Source organism: Mesoplodon bidens, assembly GCF_964165515.1.
Source record: "Mesoplodon bidens genome assembly, chromosome: 19".
NCBI lineage: Eukaryota > Metazoa > Chordata > Mammalia > Artiodactyla > Ziphiidae > Mesoplodon > Mesoplodon bidens.
In genome coordinates, this window is record NC_138179.1 from 32,763,032 (window position 1) to 32,788,368 (window position 25,337).

The window sequence follows — 25,337 nt, forward strand, 5'->3', positions numbered from 1 at the left end:
AGTTGCTCTTTGAGCTTGGACAAACTACTTACCTCTTCAAGAGGTGGTCTCCTAGTTTGTAAAGTGGGCAAAAATCTTAAGACTGAGGTTTGGGGTTACAGGAGAGGGCGCTTGGTCTTCGGGGACGGCAATGGTTTATATTCATTTCTCCACCCCTTACCTCACATCCTTTCCAAGCCCTCAAATATCTTGGGGTCCCCTTATAGCCTCCTGTCCCCAGTCTGCTTCCCTTCCTCCCTGGATTTGTGAGTTTGACTCTGGAGAGGAAGTGAAAATGACGATCCATTCTAAGTTAACAGACGCTTACAGACAATAAAGGAGGGACCTTCCCTGGCGATCCAATGGTTAGGACTCGGCGCTTGCACCACAGGGCGGCCCGGGTTCATTCCCTGGTCGGGGAACTAAGATCCGGCAAGCCAAGCAGTGCGGCCACACACACACAAAAAGAAATTTTTAAAAAAAGGAACAAAGGAGACCTACCCATCAGAATCAAACTTACGATGAAGGGCAATAAATGCCCAGATCTCTGGCTCCATAGAAGGATCCAACTGGGATCCAAGGGATCTCGCACTTTCCTGGGATAAGGACGTTGTAAGCATGGGTCAGAGCCTGAGGAACGGGGCAGCAGAGAAGGACATCAGAGCTGAGCGGCCAGGCTCCAGCACATGGCCCGACAGGAATGGACTGCGTGATGGCCCCAGTACAGATGCAGGCTTGTACACTGACTCCATCCTACACTGCAGGGGGAAGGGGATATTAACAGCTTTAGAAACCTGAACCTAAACACGAAGTCGAGGTTTTAGTTAAGAGCATCATCCTACAGAGTTTCTGAAGTCAGCCTCCAGGAGGACAAAAGACAACCTACTTCTACATGTCCCCTCAGGGTGTGGAACAGATGCCATCAAGGGGCCATGCATTCTCTGGAGGATACCGACCACAGAAATGCCTGCAGTGGCCAGGCCTTAACCCCCTTCACTCCCTCCATTCCCAGAGTCCAGACTCCTTTCCTCTCAGCCCACAAACAAGTACAGGGCACTGGGGAGTAAAAAATGTTCCCTCTGCTCACAGACCTTAAAAACTAGTTCAGGGCTTCCCTGGTGGTGCAGTGGTTGAGAGTCCACCTGCCGATGAAGGGGACGCGGGCTCGTGCCCCGGTCCAGGAAGATCCCACATGCCGCGGACCGGCTAGGCCCGTGAGCCATGGCCGCTGAGCCTGCGCTCCACAGCAGGAGAGGCCACAGCAGTGAGAGGCCCACGTACCACACACACACACACAAAAAAAATCATTTGTCATAGTTTGTTAGACTCACTATTAGGCAAACCTAGTACATTTAGTTACTTGTAATGTAGTCCTCCTTCCTCCACACTGGTTTCTCTTGGAGAGCTATTTCCATGCAGGGCACATGGGACAGAAGTACTGGTCGAGTAGGTCTGGAGGAGGAAAACGTAGTTTTTACTTTACCTAAACTAAGATAGAAGTCTCCTTAAAAGGACCAGACTCTTAAATCAGAAAGAGATCTTTTAAAAAATGCCAGGAACCTATTTTAGACCTCATAGAAAATGGAAGAGATCCAGCCTGGGTGTCAGTGTTCGATGCTAATGTCGCCCCTTCCCCCAATTTCCCCACATCCCCCGCCAAACCCTACAGCAGAGGCTATGAAACTATTCAGATGCCCTGGGTATCACCAGAATCCTGATGGTCTACTCCAAGATGGATCAGACTTATACATCCTCCCGTAAATGGAGCAAAAGTTCCCTTGTTCTAGTAATACTCTGAATAAAAGTTAACTGATTTGCTACATTGGATTCGAAACGAAAATACTGCTCAAATAAAAGGAAAAATCTATAAAAATAAGTGCTTTAACAAACCTGACTGTGTGTACCTCCTATTCCCTTTAAGATAGCTTCCATGAAGGACAGGCTATAAGCAACACATCTCCCACCTGAGAGGTTCTATTCGAACAGTTTATTTCTGTGAAGGAAATCTGACAACACAGATGTGGCCGAAACACCCGAGCATTCCCATTCTTCCCTGTGTGTGGCCATCTCCCCATCCCCACTGGAAGGTCACATGACTTGCTCTGGCCAACGAGCAGTGGGCAAGAGTCCTTTCTGAGCTGACGCACTGAAAGGTCAGTCCGAGTGATGCCGTCTCTTCCTTGCAAATGGGTGGCCTTGGGTTCCCGATGGCAAGATCCTACAAGACTGTGGAGAGGAGCCCCTCCATCGAGATGCAGTGAAGGAGATGCAAGCCTCCATCACGCCACAGGTATGGGGATGAACGTGTTGCTGTGGCAGAAAACCTTGCCTATCCTGACCAATACAATGATTGAGTACAGGATGTGGCACCACCCATGTGGGAGAGCAAAATAAATGCACGTGGGCGTCTTCAGGGGTGACAGGGGGAGACGCAAAGGGGTCCAAGTGAATCTGAAAGCTCAGAAGAATGAATCAAGGCCAAGGGAAAGGCTACGAGGACAGGGAGGATGGGACACAGTCAGCCAAAACCACTGAGACTCGGTTGTCAAGATACAGCTAAGAGAGTCACACACCCAAACTCTCTTCCCTGATGACCCGAGTCCACGAAGCAGTGAGCTCCAACTGCACACGACTCTGACAGCTCTGCCTATCCACCCAAAGCACTCGGTCACAACTTATCTTCAAGGCCATCTGCATCCTCAGAATTGTAGGCATGTCCCCTTGGTAATTTATGGAGCTGCTGCTCCAGGGATACAAAATGGGAAGCAGTTACTAACACAGATTTCTTAGGAAGAGAACAGCAATCAACAGTCCAAGAGCAGAAAGAGTGAAGCACAAGCCGGGTGTGCCTCCTTCATTCTGACCAGGAGCACACCGCCCCCCCCACAAGTCAGAAGCCCTTAATCCCCATTCGACTCTCACCCACACGCACAGATGAGCCCCAAATCATTTTTCCTGTTGTTGTTTTAAAGTCCGTCTTAACGTATTTATGAAATTCCGTAATCTAGTCAATGCCAGAGCATGTGACCCTCCAAATACCCTTTTTCCTGCCATCACATTAATACCCATTTAACCAAATACATGGAAATGGAGTTCAGTCTCTAATAGAATATTTTAGCTTAATAAAAATCTCTCAAACACCAAATGCGCGCTTGCCTACTGATCCGTTTTATCTCTTTGATAGGATGAGTAGATATTACAGCTGTATGACTAAAAAACCACAAAACCTTTTACTGATAAATACAAACATCCTGAGTAAATAAAAGCAGAGGGGTGACAGCTGGGGTGCAGCCTCCCCAAGTCATGCACAGCTGGTTATCTCTGAAAACAGCTCATCCTCCCAGATGTTCCCTTCTGCAGGAACACCCGTGAGACGGAGAGAAGGGGTCAGATAAGACCCAGCTCAATGAAGACTGGGTGTTGCATGAGAACAAACTTAAGAGTTAAAAAACCCAATTTCACCTGTCTTTCTAAAGACTGAAAGCAGGGTCACTGTTTTTTATTTTTAACCCTGATTGGTTGAAACAAACACTTCTAAGGAGCCATAACCTCCAAGACAATGCACGGGAAGACCAACGGGAAGCGTTTCACTGAACGACCCTCAGGAACTGTCCAGGCGTCACTGCTCAGATAGCTGTAGTCTCCCTCTCCTCTATTCTCTGCCCCAGGACAGTAAGAGCTCCAACCCCAGCACCCTCACCCTCTAAGTTCCTGGCCCCAACCCCCTCCCCGCGCAGGGCTGCTCTCATCTGCACAGCCCATGACAGGCAGAGGGTTCCCCTCTGCTGGCTGCTCGCCCTCCTGCCCTTCCTCCAATTCCACCTGTGAGTAGGTGACTTGCATCCACTCCCAGCTCTGGCTGACCCTCAGTCCCAGTACCGGGATCCAGCTGCCATCCTTTCCTTTCTCCCCTCTGAAAACCCTGAAGGGACTACATATTCAACAGGTTCAAAGCCGCGTGCTATTCCCTGAAGCCTGGTCTCCTGGCTTGTCACACAACAGCAGATGTCACCACTGCCCTTGTCGCCACCTGCTCATCCCCCTACACCCAACCCATCACCCTCCTAAACAGACCTTGGGTTTGCAGACATCTCTCCAGCACCTCTCTCCAGCTGCAGGAACCCGATCGCTCACCAGGAGGAGGAGGAGGGGCCTCCCCACAGGCTGCCCCCATCCAGTCTTGCCCACTTTGAATTAGTTCTCCAGCTCACAGCTGGCATGATCCTTTCCCAGGCAGTTCTGACCAGGCCACCTCCTTCCTGAGAGCCCTGTGATGGATTCCCACCATGGCTCTCAGGCTCAAGGACTGAAGTCTTTAACTTGGTCCGAGACCGGCAAGGTGGCCCCACCTCCCTCTTGGGCTTCTCACTCCGTGTTCAAACACTCCACTAACCAAGGGCTGCTTCTGGTTCCTAGAGCACACACGGCTCCCTCCCCTTAGGGCCTCTGTAGCCGGCTGCTTCACCCAGAAGGCTTTCCCTTTTTTCTTCACCTAGATAGCTCTTCACACTCATTAGAGCTCAAATGTTTCCTCAGGGGAGATTTTCCTGACCCCCAGACTCAGTCCCCACCCTTTGTCATCCACAGCCAGAGTCCCATGGCCTTTCCATAAGCGTCTGCATGACTACTGGGCCCATTACTAGAGGGCTTAGAGCAGAGTCTCAGTCTGGCTTATTTATATCTCCAGCGTTAGAGACAATTCCCGGCAGATGTATCCGTGGAGTACACGGTCACCTAAATTTTTGTACCTCATTTTAAGAGAATTCTCCCCCAAACTTGTCATACTAATATTCAAATAACTATCTGATGACTTCAAATTTTAAAAACACGAAGTGAGAGAAGGCATAAGGATAGAGCGGAGAACTAAAATAGAGATTAAGACACATGGGTGGAGGACACACAAGTTTACAGAGCTGATTTCAAGTATTTGGAAGTTAAGGAGATGACATTACTACAGGAGTATTTTCCAATAAACTGATTATCAAAAGGAAAACAAAGGTACCATCTGATATCACTTTCAGCGGATCTCCCCTTCAAACTTTATCAAGAATCTACAAATTCTGAAATTGGAGGCCCACCAAAATAGAAACCCAAAATTCGAGTCTGGTGAACAGATACAAGGACACACCGCCAATTCTAAGAGAAGCCGAGTTTGTGCGGGGCAGACACCGCCCGACTCTGGGGCAGTTCAACAGAATTGATCCAGCAGCTCAGAAGAATGGACAGGCAGAAGAGCCAACAGACAATGACAAATTCGTCTCCCAACCTCAGGTTAGGACAGAGAAAAGGACGCTCCTAGAAAATAAAATGACTGGATTACTATTTTAAATATAAATCTATTCTATGTATCTTTAAAACCTCCTCAGTTGAATGTTTGCTAGGTTTGACTGCATTGGTTTTATAGCATCACCATATACCACCAGGATATAAGATAGGAAATTAAAGAGCATGTTCTTACAGATTTTTCTGCGTTTTATTATGAAGGATTGGGGTGGGAGGGTAGTGGGGAGGGCAAACAACATCTGGATCCAAGTTGTAAAAATGGGGGATTTGTTTTTTTTAAATATACAAACCCATAAAGAATGTAACTTTCAAAAACTTTCTGGATGAAATCTCAGAAAAATCCATGTGAAAGACTAAAGTGGGGACTTCCCTGGTGGCACAGTGGTTAAGAGTCCCATCGCCTGCCAATGCAGGGGACACGGGTTCGAGCCCTGGTCTGGGAGGATCCCACGTGCTGCAGAGTAGCTAAGCCCACGTGCCACAACTACTGAGGCCCGCGCGCCTATAGCCCGTGCTCTGCAACAAGAGAAGCCACCGCAATGAGAAGCCCTCATACGGCAACAAAGACCCAATGCAGCCAAAAACAATTAAAAAAAAAAAAAGAAAAAAGTGAATCACTGGTCAAGATCTATATTCAAATATAAACCTAACCCCAGTGACTTAGTTGTAAGATTCAGGTAATACTTAACCTGATAAAAACAACGTGCCCTCAGTGGTTATGAAGGTTAAACAGTAAAAGTTACGTATAAAGTGCTTAGCACTGGGCCACACAAAGGCCATGTTCAACAAATGTTAGGTACTATGATTTCCAGCAATAGCTCAGTGCCTGGCAGAGAATACGCACTGACTACATGATTAGATATGTAGGTGGATGGCAGCCAACCATAGATGTAGGTCTCAGAGCCTTATCAGCCATAAAACCTAAAACTTCAAAGGTCAGTTTTAAGGGGATGGGGGACAGAATGGGGACAGTAATGGAAACTTTAAAAGGTCAAATTTGCACAAATAGGATTTGTGCACACAAAAGCACGCAGTCCTATAAACTCAAAAGTAATCCTAGGGTTGTATCTAGCTCAAAGGATTGTAAGCAAGCTTTCCCCCAAAAAACAAAATCACAACTACCCACCCTTTAGGGCTTTTCTCCTCTCCCTTAACTGTTCTCAGTTTTAGGAACACTGCATCCTGACTTGCATCCACCATGACTTCCTCTCCCATGCATGTCTGAATCCCACTATCATCAAGCATCACTGTGGTCAGGGTACCATTATTTCAGCCTTATGGTTCCTACAAAGTAAAACACAAAGTTCTACTCCCAGTGTTTATTCCTCTCCAGATTAGAAAGGGGCTCCAGAGCAATTATTTGGGTCACAGAGCTCTGTAAAAGGCCACGAATACCAGATTTCAACCGTAAGGAGTTCACATAAGTTACAGTTAAAAAAAAAAAAAAAAAACTGGCTTGGACCCAACAGAAGTCAGAAAATTTTAACATTTTACATGCAGCCAATAAAGAAAAACATCAAGGGAGGGTCGGGATTTTTTCCATCCAAAACCAACTCAATTCCTGGCTGAAGGCCAATTCCCAGCAATCAGGGGTTTTACATGAAATTTTCAGCATTTCAATGATAATATTTTAGAAAAAAATCAGTACTATAGATTATTTTTCTGAGATATTGTGCTTCAATGGAATAATTAAGAGAAGGGGGATATACAAACACCCAGTAGCAAGGTGAGGTAGTGCTTCCTACCTCTAGCCTCAGAAGATCAACAGCTGACAGGATGCTTGGAAAGCAAGCGGCCCAGGAATGAGGTTTGGTCTCCCATGTCAATGCCCATCAACTGCTAGGTAACAGCTACTTGGAGCCCTGACTTGAGGATGAAGTTGAAAGAGGACCATGAAAGAGACCAATGTTACCTGCCACAGCAGCTGGCAAAAGAATGTTACATACTTGCTACCCCGAATAGAACCCAACTCCCCCAGTGCAACAAGGGAAGAGGCCTAAACTGGATTTAAACCAAGATTACTTATCTTCCAAGTCTAGTGCTCGTTTATCACTGGAAGGTCTCTTAACTTTTACACTTTAACTTATACATGTTGACTTCTTTTTGAAGTACTTTTTATTGCTCTATGTGTCTAAGTCATCCTTACCCAGTCATATTTTAAACTCCCTCTTAAGACTCAGAGTCTGTTCACTTTTATGAAAACCCTCCTCCATATCAATAGTTAGTACACGGTTCTGTCCACAGCAGATCCAGGAGGTGACAATCTTCTTCCCCAAAGAGGACAACACCGAATTCGCCTCACACGCTTATTCTCTTTGCGCCCACATGTCCCAGTGTAGAAAAGTAACTATAAAACCCAATTTTGATCTTAGGTTGGACGTCAAGACCAGGAACAAGGCGACCATATAGACAGTCATGTGGGTGAGGTTTAAACAAGCAAATGGCTATATAAGTTCAATTAGTAATTATTTCCACCACCCACAGAAGACACATCCATACACACACTTCTTGCCCACAGAAGTACTGAGATGAACACTGCACACTTAGGAAAAACTTCTGACAACCAAGTTTTCCCACAAGTAGCATGCAGATGTTCCCAGGTTGCATACCATACTCTAAAACTTAACTAGTTCAATTGGTTTATATTCACTTCTCAGTTTTGGATACTTTGATACAAAAACCCCATTCATGGTCTTTCCACATTAATATACATGTAACTAACATGCACGTGACCTTATGAAGAAACTATATAACCCAAATTAAATTCGAATCCAATCAAACCTCTGGATCCAGCTGCCCATTTGCAGAAAATACAGGGGAAAATGATGTACTATGAGCATCCAGTCACTAAGATTCTGACTGTGGGAAATTCTACAGGTCCAAAAACCCAGGGACGCCTCCAGTTAAGTTATAAGGAAATGGGGAAGTTATAGAGACTCAAGGACATTTCCAATTATTTTTACATGTGCAAGATTAAACTACAGTACCTGGGGATAACCGCAAGATAAAACTAAATGAAACACACAGAAGTGATGGATCTAAAAGTCACGGAAGTAGTTACTTTGGGGGAAGAAACGAAGCAAATGTGGACTAGCCAAGCTCTACTACTTGACCTGGGTAGCAGTTACAAGCAATGGTGGCTTTATGGTAATTCGTTACACCGTACATTTTCTGTGTGGTTTTATACATTTGCATTTTATTTTACAATGAAAGGTTTAAAAGGTATGATCCAATTTTCCTCCCTAAGGATGCTCTAAAGCTGAACTCTCCAATACCATATAGCCACCCACTGCATGTAACTATTTAACTTTAAAAATAAATGCAACAAAAAATTCAGTTCTACATTTCAAGGGCTTAATAGCCAGACAGCACCAGTGGCTACCCTACAAGACACTGCAGATTATGGAGCATTCCCGGCATCACACAAAATTCTATTGGACAACCATAGTCTAGAGAACAAGCTGGCTTTCCAGATCAAGCTCTGAACTTCTAGTTCATCTCCCCAGAAAAAACCTGGCAGATGCATGAGATCCTTAACCTTCAGTGGCTCCCATTCCTATTACTGTGCTTGTAAATAAGATTCCTGGCAGTGACAAGCAATATAAACTCATTGACAACCACCCAGCAACCACGGTGACCCCAGGCAGACCCCACCCAGACTGGCATTCCTCCAGTGCAACTAACAGTAATAAAAAAACAGGAGTGGTCTGATCTTTTTTTTTTTAAATCAAGGAAGACATCTGATTGCACCAATGCATGATTAGATATACCATACTGATACAACAAAACATGATTTACCTCCAAGACTAAAAAATTAGATGCATTCTGGGATCCTATACAGGACCCCACAACAGACAGAGGACATTAGTGGAAAAACTGGTGCAAATTCAAATGAGATCTATAGTTAATACTGTACCAATGTTAATTTCCTGTTCTTCCTAATTATATTACAGTTATGAGAGATGTTAATATTGGGGGAAGCTGGGTGCAACAGAAATTCATTGTATCATTTTTCAACTTTCCAGTGAACCAGAATTAGTTCGAAATAAAAGTGTGAAGGAAAACTTTCTTCCAAAGACTTAAGGAGCTGGATGAGAAAGAAACTCCAGTTAGAGCCAAGGATGGTTCAATCAGTTAAGGATGAAATGAGGCTGGTGTAAGTTTCAGTTCATAGACCTGAAAGTTCCCACTCACTGCCTCACCCCAGAATCAAAGATTTTCCCAGGAAAGTGAGCTGACTTTGAAAAGGAAGGCTATTATTCAAAGTAATGACTTCCATATAACAGTAGGTGCAAAGGAGCAAAAAAAAAAAAAAAGTGGCCTAGAAACTTCCCACTACTTGCTGGTTACACAGGAGGCCCTGGTGTAAAATTTATCAAGCTATACACTTATGATCAATGCATGTTTCTGTATATATGTTGTATTGTATCACAATTCAATTAAAAAGTTTTTAAAAAGAAAAAACTTCCTTCTCTTGTGTTTTTTTGCGGTACACGGGCCTCTCACTGTCGCAGCCTCTCCACTTGCAGAGCGCAGGCTCAGCGGCCACGGCTCACGGGCCCAGCCGCTCCGCGGCACAAACCCGTGTCCCCTGCATCGGCAGGCGGACTCTCAACCACTGCGCCACCAGGGAAGCCCCCAAAACTTCCTATTCTTAACACAAGTCCTATCAAATCTTCAAAATTATTCATATATATCAAATCAGCAGTAATAATTTACCTTGAGTTTCCTAACTTTGAATCTGGTTCAAAGTCTCTTGGAGCAATAAAGATGTCCAAGAGTATGGGAGGGAAACTCACCAAGGAAAAAAATAGGAGCCATCACTTTTGGCTCATTTTTAAAGCAACTTAGAAATCTAGGACAGGAAAGAAAATTCTCCAAGGAACACTTACAAGACTTATGTTGTGTTTGGATTTAAATAGAAAATACTGAAAAAGGTATGCATAAGTGTCCATGTTTAACTTCAGTTCCGTCATTTTGTATATCTTCTATATTTATGTATTTCTAAGATCAGAACCTCAAGTCAACATTGAAACTAAGGTTTGACGTCTATATTTGGCTGTACCACTGTTCAGAAATAATTTCAATTCTAAGAACAGGTCACTGTACTACAGAAGGCAAAGCCACATAAACTTTATGGTTATATTTAGTCACCCTTCAAATCTTGCTTTTGGGCCTCCAAAAATAGGTACATTTGCAGATTAATACTAGTGGGATTGTACATACGTATTTTAGTTAACATATAAAATGCAAAATCAGCTCTGTTGTAATATCTCAGTGTAAGATTAATAGTAGACTAAGTAGCTCAGGGATGTAGCTTGCTCCCTAAGAATCATGAGGAGCTAAAATTAGAAAAACAAAAGTCAAAGAGTATGTAACTTCAAGCAGAGCCATTTTCCTTGCCCGTGAATTCTCATCCAAATTCAAAGTCTTACACGTCTTTAATATTTTAAACAAGATCTTTGTTATTACCAGACTGGTAACCCACATTATGAAATATGAACATACAATCCTTACTCAGTAAACCTCCTAGGCTTTAGAACAAGATGCACATTTGTCTCTAAAAGGCACTACCATTTTTCAAAGGCAATAAAAGGAATCCAGTGCCTGCTCTGTTTGCAGATTTCCTCAGGCTTCAATACAGAGATTATGGAATGAGCACCTAGACTTACTGGCAATAGAACTTAAGATGTAAGACTACAGAGTACACTTAAGTACAAAGGTTTATGAGCTACCAGGAAGCAGGAAGAGGCAGTGGGCACAGCATCACTTTACAGGAGTTGGGGCATGAAGATCAGTTTTGCGGTTGGGTTTACAGCACATCACGGAACCCTCGGGGCCGGTTCCAAGGCTGTGAACTCAGGGCCTCAGCTATACAGCCTCCACAATCCCTTCCTGCTTTAAATCCCAAGACCACAGCTCTTCTTGATCCTGTGACTACAGACTTCACCAAGGAGGCCAAGGTCAGTACTTAAATGGACATGAATCCAGATGACTAACCTACATTTAAATAGAAGCATGTTTTTAATTACCTACAGATATAGTAAATATAATGGTTAAGAGAGCTATCCAGCTTCTTAGTGACTAAAATCTCGCCCATCTGACGTGAATATATTCTACTAGTTTGCTTTTTTCTTTTTAATCCTAAGTCTCCACATAGTTTCAGGCTGCTCAGACAAAATATACAGATCAAATAAAACTTGACATAAAAGGGACACAGAGGAAATGCAAACAAGAGCCAGAAGTTGACGATGTACTTTCAGAACTTTGGGATAAAACTTCATTAATTCTCCACCAATAGGCAAGTTAGCCAGGCACCTTGTTCACGAACGAGCCTATCAAAGTTAACGGCATGAATGCTATATTCTCCCCAAGTTTATGCTTTAATCATGAAAAGCATTAGTATTACACCTCTCACCATCATATTAACTGAAGAATAAAAGCCCAGAGCCTCGCCCAATGAGTTATCTGATCTCCAGTACCCTTACCGTTTATGCTAATTATTCTACAGCAGGGCATCAGACTCGTTTTAGACCACGGCACATCTCAAGCATAAACTGTTCCAGCACCCACCCAACAACTAATCTTTAATAAATTGTGATTTTGCAAGTTAATTTGCATCACATGCTCAGACTCAGCTCAACCAGCAGGTGCTGTGGTGCTTGATGGTTCTGATTAAGCAAGAAAGGGAAAGGAAGACGATGCATCTCAACCCTTAACCCAAACTTGATTTTGAAACTAAAGAATAAGAATCAGTCCTGCATGCTTCTGAATTGTTAGAAACTGAAATTAAAGAAGAATGATCAAGTTTTCCATGTTAATGAGTCACTCAGATTGAAGAAACTAATGTAAAACTAGTGATAAAAATCACTTTAGTGACCAAACTCACCATGTGAAAACATCAGATTTACTCAAGATTTCAAAATTAGGCAAATGACTCACAATAGGATCCTTCTGTAATCCACCTATTAATGTTAACTTACAACTTTTCATGATTTCAACTGCATTAAGCACCTTTTAGAAAAAAAAGGATTTAAACTACTCCCTACACTGTAAAACAGTTAAGAATCAAGTTGCAATTTCCAAAGTTTTAAAAGTGAGCCATCTCCCATTTTCACATTTTAAGATAGTTAGGTATAGTTGTATGCATTAATTCAAGAGGGGGAGAATAATTTAAGCTCATTTACTGACACTGGACATCAAAACGAATCCGAATGGAAACTAACGCAAACCTTTACAAGCATGAGCGTAGCTTTCTTGAATCAATGAGTTTTATTCCAATTACAAACAGCACCACAAATCATACTTTGTTAGAAAATCTGACGGAAGGAAAAACAAGTGAAAAGGTGAGTAAAAGGGACTGGCTACTTATCAGTATAGCTTCAGATACCAACAAGCAACTACTGCGACCCAACAGACACTCCATCACCCTGGTCTCAAAGCTGCAGGACAGTGGGCGAGCACTTAGCCTCTGCCCCAGCGTCCATCCCTGCAGAGCGGGGACGGGAATGCCAGCTCCCACCGGGGGGGGGGGGCATATGCCGAGCACATGCCAGCGCAGCAGCAGTCCTCTCTGTGAGCTCCGATTCTGCAAAGCTGAAATCCCGATGAAAGCCCATCTTATGTTCCCACAGGAGGTACTCTGCAGCACCCCTTTACCTTCCAAGGATTCTGATTAGGGTTATAACCCTTTCCCAGAGTTCAGCCCCGTGGAGAAGGAAGAAATAACTGATAATGAACCAGAAATTCTGGCAGAATAAACCAGTGTGCAGTTTTTAAAGAACAATGTGCTGCCAGTTTTAAATATGTGAATGCTTTCTTTCTTATTATTTCCCTTACTGATGTGTATGAGCCTATTAGAACTCAGCATTCGTTATCCCCTCCAGTCCTAATCTCCAGGCTGGAAAACACCCTGCACTTCCAGCTGCTGCCAATAGTACCAGCTTCAGAACAAAGACCCTCGGAAGAGTGTCAGAGCAGCACCCTTACTAAAACACATTTTCCAAAAAATTAATACAACATATCTGACATCGTGTATAATACTGTTCTCTCCTGTAACTGCAACATCTTTCTGAAAAGTGAGCATGACAGTTAAAAACTACAACAGGAGGCTTCCCTGGTGGCGCAGTAGTTGAGAGTCCGCCTGCCAATGCAGGGGACGCGGTTTGTGCCCCGGTCCGGGGGGATCCCACATGCCGCGGAGCGGCTGGGCTCGTGAGCCATAGCCGCTGAGCCTGCGCATCAGGCTCTGCAATGGGAGAGGCCACAACAATGAGAGGTCCGCGTAAAGCAAAAAAAAAAAAAAAAAAAACCTGCAAGAGGAAGTCACGGATTAGCAGAGAAGAGCCCACCTGAGGAGACAGGCGGGGGTGGGGGGGTAGACACTCGGACATTTCTCTATCTGCCCTGTCTGGGGGTCAGGGCTGGCAACACCGCCAGCACCACAGCCTCCCTGGACCCCCAAGTCGCTTTCAGGCTCTTTTGCTCCGTTATTTCCTCACATTAGAGCATTTCCCCCCAGCTCCCCAAATGAAGGAAATCCCACGCATCCTACAAAGCCCAAATCGAAAGCCACCTCTTAAGGAGCCCAAATAACATCTTCATCCTCATGTCGGTCGACTCCTACTTGGTTCAGACTTATTATGGTGAGCTGTCTCCAGCTGCACCGCCAAGCTTTCTGCCCTGCAGTGTCCAGCAGAATCTCCCACTACAGGCAGCAAGCACAGAAGTGTTACCGAGTTGAACTTCATCCCTGCATACCTCCACCATCCAGTGAGGCGGCTAAAGTCTGACAAAGCAAGAGGAACCGTGCGGCGGGGCACCTGGGGTAAGAGCACAGAGTCTGGACCCACACTGCCTGGCGCGAGCCCCAGCTCCATCATCTCCCAACTATGTGACACTGGGCAAGTTGCCAAACTTCTGTGCCTCAGTTTCCCTGGCTGTAAAATGGGGATAACACTGCAGACCTTTTCAGAAGTATCATGAGGATCAAATGAGGAATAAATAGTGCTCAGAACAGGATTTAAGAGTTAAGCATGACATAGGCGCTTGTTATTGTGTTTCAAATACAGGAAAACCTCCTCATCGTAGACTATAGTGCATGAGGTACTAGACTCATCACTCCAAGCATCATGGTTTCACCAACAGGATCACTGGCACTCAGGAGTCAGATCACCTCTAATACAATTTTGCTCAGAATTCAGCTGTTGATTAGATCATACTCTTATCCCATTTCTCATACAAGTCTGTCCAAGTTGGGTCTAAGTTTGTTTATAGTACACACCGTCAGGTCCTGGGCTTCCACTCTTACTTCTTACCTATTGAAGTCACCCCAGTTAATAAATTATCTTGTATTTCCCAAAATGCCCAAACTATAGGTGTATAGATATTAGGGGGAAAACACAGCAAATGAAGGCAAAGATTAACTGCCCTCATGCTAATCTTTCTTTGTGAACTTGCTCTTAAATAATTCTTATCTTGCGCTGACAATTAATCAAATCATTCCCCTCTATTCTGTTCTTGATAGAAATCTATTTCCAGAAGCCATTTTCCCCTTTGTATAATTTAAGAGGGTTTCTTTTAATGTAGCTGTAGTAATTTCAACTAGATTTGACTGCTAAAACCATGCCAATCCTGAAATGTTCATGTCTCAGGTTAAAGTCTAACATGAGTTTTCAGTTTGATGGGAGAGACCTGAAATAAAGGGTTTGTCGTAGAAATTCTGGCAGATGAGGACAGCGAGGCCTTCATTCTATGTCACCAAGACATGTTTCAGTGTTTCCCTCAATGGCATCATTCTTTCCTCCCTTAATATAAATTCAGGCTCTGTAAGTACCAAAAAAGTTTCCATTTGCCTCTGAAAAGTGCTTTCTGCAGAACGATTAGAATCTGAACCCGAGCTCCACCCCACAAGCTCCACCCCACCAGCCTGGCAGATTCTTCAGCACTCATTTCTTTAAAAATGACCATATCCTGTGCTTAGTGGGGCGTTTTTGCATAGTGGGGCGTTTTTGCAAAGAAGTATACAAAATGAGAAAGCTCCTGGATGTCTGGCATGAGGCAGCATTTAACATGAGTTTCTTTCAATTGACTGAAGCCTGTCAAGGGACTGCAACTGGGTGACAACCGTTCCACCCCTGCGCCCCCAGTGCTGTCCCCTCCACTCCTCACGTGAAGGTGCAGAAACCTTTCAGGACCAAGAAGTTTAAAAACACCATAATCAAGTCGAGCTACTACTCCCTCTGGAGCATCACAATCTGGTTTCAGCCATTAGCAATCTCCAAGCAAAGGACCATTTAAATGACTGTACCAAACACATCCTGGCACTGGTTTTAACTTTTCACCCCTGTACCCCCAAGGCATCGCCCCTCCTGCTGTGGCCCATACCATGCTCTTGTTTTATCTGTGGCAGAAAGATTCATTTCTGATGTCCAGATACTTCTCTACAGTTAGAAGGCAGGCACACCAAGTGGTTTATTCCTATTGTACTAATTCATTAAGCTTAACATGACGTAGAACTTATTACACATACAAATTAGAATTTTCTGTTCTATATTTTGACTAAGTATGCTTAGCTTCAGAAATCACTTTTTCTTATGCCATCTCAAGATCTACCCCCCTCGTTGACATAACTTTGGATTATAAACTAGACTTCAAAATAGGCAGGGGCTTCCCTGGTGGCACAGTGGTTAAGAATCCGCCTGCCAATGCAGGGGGACATGGGTTTGTGCCCTGGGCCGGGAAGATCCCAACGTGCCGCGGAGCAACTAAGTCCATGCACCACAACTACTGAGCCTGCGCTCTAGAACTGACGAACCACAACCACTGAAGCCCGTGCGCCTAGAGCCTGTGCTCCACGAGAAGTCACCACAATGAGAAGCCCACGCACTGCAACGAAGACCCAACACAGCCAAAAATAAATAAATTTATATAAAAAACCAGTAGGCAGAAGTCCCTGTGATCCTTCAGCTAGGAACATTCATACCATACCTCTAATATTTATACAATCTCACACCCAGCAAATATTTATGGAGTGTCAACCGAGCACCAGGCACTGCATTAAACATGGAAGACAGAGAAATAAGCCTCAGTCCTTGCTCCCGAGGCTGGTAGAGGAAACAGACAGGAAATACTGCGGGGGGAGGGTCCTATGAGAGGGAGAGCGTCCAGAATGGCAGGGAGGATGGAAAAGGTCCAGGCTAAGCTTTAGGCTGAGACTCGAAGTGTACTCTCTGGGGAAAAAAAGGTTGGAGAAAGAATGGAGAGAACACACTTTCTGGAAAAGTACAGCTTACTTCAAGTGACAGGAGGATGGGAGGAAGGAGAGCAGCCTTAAGATGAGTCAGAAAAAGCAAGGCAGCGGGATTGAAGAGACTCAATGTCCTGGCAAGGAGCCGGACTCCATCCAGACAGGGAAGCTCTGCAGGCAGTTAATGGCACTTTGAAAACCACTGTGAAGGAAAAAATTAGCATGTTAAGGGTTAATGTGACTAAAAACTTACATCTGAATATCATCCAGGAGAGTGAAACACTCAGAACACTAAGACACAGTGTAAAATTAAGGGAAATTTGCATGCCAGATTCATCTGCAAAAATAAATATTTGAGATTTCTACCAGCATCAACTTCGGTGGGTGGGGGGTATGTGTGTGAATAAAAGCACTTGCACTTAATGTACTGAGTGAAAGGAAAGCAATTCAGAAAGCCATTAATCAGAAATCATTTCGTAACAGTTTGCACCAAATGGGAATCCCCTATACTAAGTTTTCTTCATGTGTCTAACTTCTGAGAGGAAAAGAAAGTTCTAACTACCCATCTCAATCACACTTCCCTGCATTTTAGGGATTACAATTTCATCTTCGAAGTTGAAATAACCCTTTAGCCTGACCTCAGTGCAAAACCTCCAGAGTTCCGAGTTATACTCACTCTTACTTGGACCTGCCTTATTTGGAACTTACACGTAACCAGACGCTCATCTATAGTTCACACGGCTTCTAATCTGGGGGGAGGGTAACCAAGTGAGAAGCAGGGTCCTGAAATGCTGACCTGTTTTGAAGATGGAAAATCCTGGCATCAACTTTGGAAATCAATGGGCCACCCCAGAGTCTAGGGGTGGCCAATCCAGTACACAGAAAGGACAGGTACTTTGTCAAAGGTGGCCAGCTTCACCACGCAGCCCCACCCGGGTCCCAGCCCCCAACCCTCTCCTGGCACTTGCTGTCTACACTGCTTGGCTCTCAGAACCCTGAGGCTTGTGATGAATAACTAGGCATCCTTTTCTGAAAAGCTGCCAACTCAAGCCCCCTGTTAAAGGTCACCCTCCCTCAGATGGGCCCAGTTTTCTGGGATTCCTCAGCTCCTACAGCCAAAGGGAGGAAACCATTCTTTTTTCTTCACTCAAACATCAACTTTCATTCTCAGAGAAGGAATATCAAGCACCATCCTACTTGGGTAAGCCAAAATATCAACCCTGAAACAGGCCTTCAAGATGGAATGTCATCAGGAAAGGGGTGGAGAACGCTGATTTTTTCACCCTCAATGATGGAAAAATAGAGAGCTTCAGTTAGCCTCACAGGTTACGTACAGTATTTGGTGTGTGCTCAGCGGGGAAATGGCTCAAGATTCAAACCTGGCCGAGCAGCGCTGTGCAAGCACACGAACGTGAATGAAATCCCTGCGGACGGCCTGCACGCGCCAGGGGGACCACCCAGGACGAACAGCCACAACGGTAGATCCCGGTCATCCATGGGAATTCATACTGATGCTGTCTCCAGGGTATATTCAGAGAGCCTGAGTGACAGTACATCTTAACTTGTGACATGCACCATGAAGGAAGGAATAGAAAAAGCAGGGAAAACAGAAGAAGCAGGTTAGCCCGATGTAACAGACTATTTGGCCCGTCAAGCAAGCAGGTCACTTTTTGAGAGGCTGTTTCTATCGCTGTAAGTAGAGAAGGGCATGGGTCTTGCTAACTGAGGGGGGAAAAAACGAACTGGCTCATTCCCTTTCCCAGTAGCGAAAGTAGGAGACACGGCTGTTTTGGGCGCCACGGCCCCCGAGAAAGAGCATCTGAGGCGGCCGGCACTCGGACAGCTGCTGGGAGCAGCCTGAGCAGGACAGAGACCCCCAACTGGACCCAGACCTTCCGGGCTTGAATCTCACCTTCCTCAATGCCCAGGGCCAGACAAGCTTGCTTCTATTCTTTCTTCAGAAGAAGCCAAGGCCAAGCTCTCCAGCAGCCTCACGGAGAGGAAATGAGCACGGAACAGATCAAGCCAACCCACAGAATAAGCCAAACAAAGCAAATTCGAGTCCTGTCATTTTGGCTCATCTTCACCTCTAAGAACCTGAAGAAGGTTCCACGGCTTCAAGATCTACCCTGTCCTCCCCCACAACGTTTAAAGCCCTTGGTTCCAACCATGTCAGGCAGCAAATTCTCACCGCAGGATCAGCCTGTGTTACTTGCCCTGGTAACACATTTTCAGGGTTGCACCCCTGTACCACGTGTGCTTTAAGGACAGAATAGAGTCCATCAGGTAAAAGTGGGAATGACCCAACAGATCTCTTCAGAAAAGCTCCCTGCATCCATTTGTTTTATCTTGGGGGAAGGGAGGAAGTGGGAAATCACCTTACATGTTTCTTTTGGAAACACCCTTATAAAATATGCTTTCTAGATGGTAGATTACAAACCCAATTTTAAGGACTAAAACTCACTTATTTCTTTAGTCTTTCAATTCTGACTTAACACTAAGTAAAATGATGGTGAATATTTTAGGTTTAAAGCTAAGCGAGTCCATGTATATGTGACTCGTTTGGAGCATCTGCCCCTCTTGAGATGAAGTAAACTCAGCTGCAGGTATTTTATCTTCTGACCAAAGCAACACGCTACATACTAAGAGCTGGAACACTACACCCCCTCCATCAGGTGACAAGTACGGGTACTAAAAGCAGCCTCAGCCTCCAGCTGTCATCCCTAGAGGGTGGGCTGCAAAGGGCACACATGAGGACGAGTCATTCTTCTAATGAGCCTACCAAACCAAACCAACAGGAAAAGGTGAGTTAGAGATCAAGAGAAAACTTACCATCTGACCATTTAAGAATATATTTAAGACTGAGGCAAGTACCAAAATAGGAAACACTGGGTAACCCTTGTGTGATTAAGAGCCCTGCCCTGAGCTAACATTATCTAAGTTACAACCAACAGTAAGATAATGGGTTAGCCCAGGCCTGCTCGGAAGTCAAAAACTACAGATGACACAGAACTACACAACTGTAACAAGCAGTTCCCCACAAATAGACTTATAACTTGAAATGGTTTCTGTGAATGAAAAATCTGTAAATGCAATAGGGGAACTCATTCAAGGGATCAGGTTTAATTCTTCAAAGCAAAGAATACTGCATACAGCACACATTCACTGCCATAGTTTGGTTTGTAAACCCTGCCTTTCAAATATAAGGAAATTCACAGGACAGATACAAGGGGCTAAAACATGTTAGAAGTGCTCAACCTTACAGAGATGGAATTTGAAAGAGGCCCTTTCCACCTACCAGAGCAAAAATGCAGAAGATTTATATTATCCAATATAGGTAAGAGTGAAGAGAAAGGGGTACTCTCATATTGATACTGAAAATACAAATTGGAACCTTTCTGGAGAGCAACTTAAGCTGTGCTCATTGTAGTTTAAAATGTATCCACACACTTCTATGTATCTATTGCAGAAATACCTAGAGTCCAAGGATACTGACAGCTGTATTTGTACTACAATAGTACAGAGAACTTAGAAACATTTAAATGTCTCAGACAGGTGAATCAATTTGCTATTTCCACACATGCAAATAAGAACTGATGTTTTGATATGGAAGAATACCTATCACCTACTGCTAAAAAAAGTTGCAGGATGACTGAAAATTGATTATTTTTTAAAAAGTATGTGTAAATAAGTGAATGAATGGATGTCTTAAATAGAAGTTACTCCTGAGGGTGGGAAAGGAAACAAGATTTCATTGTTATATACAGTGTTTGTGCAATTTATGAGTAGCACTTTTATAATTAAGGTAAAAGGGAGTGATCGAATGTGAGATTATTAACCTGCTAATCCACTGAAAGTTCAGTAGATGCTGAGAAAACCATTCAGGTCCTGCTGTAAGCCTAGTATGGCCACTCTCCGATTTCACCAACAAAACCTGCAGGTCTCAAAGGGACAAACCTTATCCTGGGGTTCTTTGTATTTAAAAAGCTCATTTTCTACATAACATACCGCCATTTCTCTTATGCATTATCTAGAACATTTAGTAAATATTTTTCTTCTGAGTTTCCCTAGGTCTCCACCCAAACACATTACCAAAAATGACAGGAGACAGGTATCACATTAGCCCAGAATCACAAGGTTACATCTTTAAATTTCCTAAAATCATGTTCAAAGACTTCAAACGTTGCCTATGAAGTTCAGGTCCACAACTTTGAGAAGCGGAGTCACATCTTCCCTTCATCTCTTAGACTGGCAACACGCCTTTCATTCTTTTTCAAAGGACTCTCAACTTGATTTCTCAATGTGACTCTCCAAATACATTCAAATAGGGGTGTTAAGCACACATGTGAAGCAAAGTAGAATACTGGTAGATTATACATAAAATACCTGCATCTAAAAATGTTTAGAAAAGGCATATAGCAAACAAGTTCACAAGCGTGTAGGTTTTAAATGGTAACCAACTTACGAGCACAACTTTAAAGTTACAGGAAGTACACCCTGTGTGTCTCTAACGCACTTAATATTAAACAGTGTTAGGATAATATTTTCCAGGCTAGAATGCACTTTCCACTTGCCCTAATAAACCGAAGCCCAGATAGGAAATGTAACCAGAATTAAACATAATATAGACAGTGAGGAGAGCCAGAAGGTGGGCCAATGAAGTGGGATGCCTTCACAAGCAATAAGGCACTCTAAAAAAAATGTTTCAACAAATGGAAGGGTATGAAAAGTGAGATATTTGGAGTGTGTAAAATGCCAACTACAGATCAGAGGAAAGGGATTTCTTTGTGGATACAATGGAGAGTGTAAGATGAAATAACGCGCCTCATGCTGCAGCCGCCTTAAAACGTGCAAACTTTGCTCTGGATGACAATCAGCCATCAGAAACCAGAAGCAACTTACTAGCGTGCTGTATGGCCCAAAATTAGGAGTCCAACCCAATGCCTAGGTAAAAGATGAACAAAGACAGGAAGAAAAGCCACACAGTGATTTCATTTTTTTCTGAACACCCACACAAAGACAGCAGTTTCTGACAAGAAGGTTCTTGACCAAAAAAATAAGTTACAGGAAGGTTTTTCCCTTGAAGAAAAAGGCAGCTCTATATGCAGATTACTAGGCAGTATCAAACAACTTTTTTAAGGCCCAAATTTACAGCCCTCATATTTTGAGAACATCTAAACAACGTTTTTTTGTGGGGGGATCAAAGAAAAGATAACTGGAAACACTGTTCCTGGCTGGGATGCTTATTTCATGCTGTACTTGAAAATAAAATCAACATGGCAGCTTACCTTGGCACTGGAAGCCTTGTTTCCCAAACCCCCTGAAAAACAAACAAAAAGAATACTTAACATATTTTGTGTTGGATACCATATCTTAAGCCAGTTATGTAACAAAGCTTTCTAGAATTAAAGGTTCGTACATGAAACCCAATGATGTAACAGGAAAACATGCCTAAATAGCTCAGAGCACAGGGTCAATGCAACTTTGAAAAGATCTGGCCTCCAAAGGCTCACTAAACTGTTTCAACGTATTCAAGGGCTTTTTCTGTTTGTTTTTTACACTGTTATCAATACTTAAATTTCAAGACAAGAACATGAATATAAAGATGTTGGCTACAATATTCAGGGAATAAGGAGGACCTGACCTTATGTTAAAAAAAGAAAAAGGCTGAAGTGGCTCCCTAAAGACCAACTGAAAATTCTTTCTCCCTAAAGAACTGAAAAGCAGCTTCATCATTTGTTGTGAATTTAAGCATTCGTCTAGAGATTGCCAAGCAGCACCACTCTTAACATTAAACTTTGGCTTAAAGGAGCCACATTTTACAAAATATCATCCCTGTTTTTTGCATGTGAGATTATGATCTAATTTTACTGAGAACCAATAGCATTCAAAGCACATCCAGGAACTATTTTGTTCTTGTAAATTACTTTAGAGAATTTACTTTCTAAGCAGAAAACCCTGGTGTGGACGTTAAATTGCAAACACCATTCCAACTAGGATGAACTACATTAAAATTCTCAGAAGATTATGAGTCAATCTCTTGCTTTACACAGCATTTTAAGCTTACTAAGCACTTCACATATCTTTATAATTAACTTAGTCATTCCCACCCAGAAAATACTTAAACGCACTTCGTTTTAAAATATCAGTGCTTTAATATTTAAATGACTTGTAAATCAAGGACCCAGAAAAAAAAAACTGAAGAATTAGAACCACTGCTAGACAAAGCTGGGGAATATTTTTCTGGAACTTCCAAGGGGTTGCTTTACAGCTAAGCAGAAAACTGTTTCAGGGATTACTCCAGGAGAAAGAGGACGGGGAGATCTTTATTTTCCACTCACATTACACCTGGTGACCTGACATGCCACATCAGTTCACCAGGGGCTAGCAATTGATAGTGGAAAATCTTCAGCTAGCCTGGATATATATGTTGCAAGTCCCTTTTCTACCTTACCTACTTCCCGCAAAAGTAATCAGTAGTCTAGGTGTTCCCTTCTAATGGAATTTCACAGCTGATACACGAGGCTGAAAACCTCCCCTTAACTAAATGCAATCTCCTCTCTACCCTGATGCTCCAAGAACTTAAATAGTCTTACCTACAATTACCTATGTGCTCCTTGAAGCACAATTGCTTCATACGCTGACTACACATTGGAAACCATTCATGGAGATAGCTGTGCTTTTCATAAATGTACTGCTGAGCTGATTTTTAAAAGAAAATTAAGCACCTCATTAGCACCACGTAGGTGGGGCTCTCTTGGCGATAACTTTCCCAGGTGTGATGGATTCAGATAAAGCCACACAAAGTTAAACACCTATTAATTAGCACCATGTTTGTGGGACTTGCCCTTCGAGATGATTTTCCCAGGTGTGATGGATTCAGATAAAGCCATAAAGGAAAAGCTAAACACCTGTTAATTAGCACCATGTTTGTGAGACTTGCCCTTAGAGATGATTTTCCCAAGCTGTGATGCATCCAGGTAGCGTTCTCCAGAGGGCCCAAACAAGATCCATATGCCAGCTGCCTGGTGGCAGGGCGCACTCAGTTGTCAACCTGGTGCCATTCCCCAGCCGGGGGTGGGGGGAGGTAGGAGTTAAGGAACCCTAGACATGTCTGACTTGGGGAGGGCGTCCTACATCCAGGAACAAGTAGTAGAAGAAGCAGAGTAGCTGGCAACGTAATTGAAAAGAACCTACTGCTCCTCCAGCTGGAGCATTTGGACTGCCTTTAGTTTCAGCTTAAAAATTTGAAAGGGGATCATGGACCTTTTGAAAAAGTCAGTAACAAAAGCCCCAATTCCACTCACGAGAAGAAAACATATACACGATTTCCTGTAATTTCACAGGATTTAGAGACGCCCCTCTGAAACCCACCACTTACCAATTCCTCGTAAACCCCCAAAGACGAGTTAATGTCTGCGTTCACTGAAAGTTACCAGAATTCTGACACCTTCAACCCAGCCAGCGTTTTTCTTACGGGCTCTATCCTCACGCGCAGAGTTTTACCAGCCTAACCCCGTGCTGACAAGGGTTATTTTAAAGGACTCAATCTGCTCTTCTGCCCTTTACCCGCTCCCTTTCGCTCCCCCTCCCCCGCACGCTCTCAACAATTGGTCGCCTGTCCGCTCTCCCCGGGCTCCCGCAGGGAAGCCGGAGTCACTCCATACCCAGCAGGTACGTGTTGCAAGCGGGCAGGACCCAAGGCTGCAGCGGAGCCGGAGTCCAAGCCCAAAGGAAAAGGCCGTGTCCACACCCGCGAGGCGCCCAGCCCGGCTCGCCCCCCGCCCGGGCCGCGCCGCGCAGCCGCCGCCTGCCACCTCCTAGGCTCTTCCCCAAGAACCCGCCCTCCGACTCTCCGCGGCGCTCGGCCGTGACCCGCGGAGGCTCCCAATCTGTTCCTGGAACCCCGGGGAAAGGTGGGGGGCCTCCGTGTCGCCCCTGCCGCGGCGGGGGGCAGCCGGCCGGCGACTCCCAGGACTCCCGCCCGCGTGCGTCCTGCCCGGCGCGCGCGTGGCGTCCCGGGCGAGTTGGGACTCCCAGCAGCTCCCCAAGTTCCCCGGGAGAGGCAGCTAAAACTGGGGAGAACCGGCCCCGCGCCCCCCCGCGCGCACGCACCAGATAAAGTCGGTGCAGTGGCTGCAGAAGGTGGGCTGCTTGAAGAAGCGGGCGATGAAGCGGTGGTCCTTCACCTCGTGAACGTTCTTCTGTCTCAGCGCCCCTTTGCGGGCGAAACGGTTGGCCACGTCCTGAGGCGCCGCCGAGTCGTTGGTCGAGAAAACGTCAGCCATGGTCCCCCCACCGCCTGCTGCCTCCGCCGGGAGCGGGGGGCGCGGGCGGCGGCCGAGGCGCGGCAGGAGTCGGGCCGGAGCGGAGCCGCGCCGGAGCGGAGCCGCGGGCGCGCTGCTGGCCCCTCGCGCACTGACAGCGGCGCCGGTGCTAGCGCTTCCGACTCGGACGGCGGAGGCGGCCCGCCCACCGCGCATGCTCCGAGCGCGGCCCGGGCGGGCGGGGGCGGGGCGCGCCGGCGCTAGAGGAGTCGGCGCCCACGCGTTTTCCGCGCCGCCGGGGAAGCAGAGGGGGCGTCCGGGCCTGGGAACTAGAGGACGCCGCGGAGGCGGGCCCGTTCTCCACCACCACCGCCGCCTCCTTCTCCCAGCCTTCCTCGCCCTGGGCCGCCCGCTCCGCTCCTCTCCATCCACCGCTCACGCCGTCCACCTCTTCAGCGCAGCCCCGCGTCCCGGGACGCGGCTCATCGCACCCTCCGCTCGCCACGCTCAGACGCTTTTTTACCTCTCCCGCTTCCAAGACCCACTCTGTTTCCGGCACA

The 25,337-nt window shown here is 45.1% G+C and overlaps 1 protein-coding gene across 1 annotated transcript in view; it reads right to left on the bottom strand.

The window, feature by feature from the left end:
- PRKCA (protein kinase C alpha) overlaps positions 1–24,954 on the bottom strand; it is a 379,909-nt gene extending 354,955 nt beyond the window's left edge. The window contains exons 1-2 of the mRNA XM_081218519.1: positions 24,626–24,954; positions 21,799–21,830 (exon numbers count right to left, since the gene is read on the bottom strand). Coding sequence (XP_081074645.1) covers positions 21,799–21,830; positions 24,626–24,798 — 205 coding nt within the window. The 5' untranslated portion in view covers positions 24,799–24,954. The remainder of the gene's footprint in view (positions 1–21,798; positions 21,831–24,625) is intronic.
- Between the last annotated feature and the right edge of the window lie 383 nt (positions 24,955–25,337).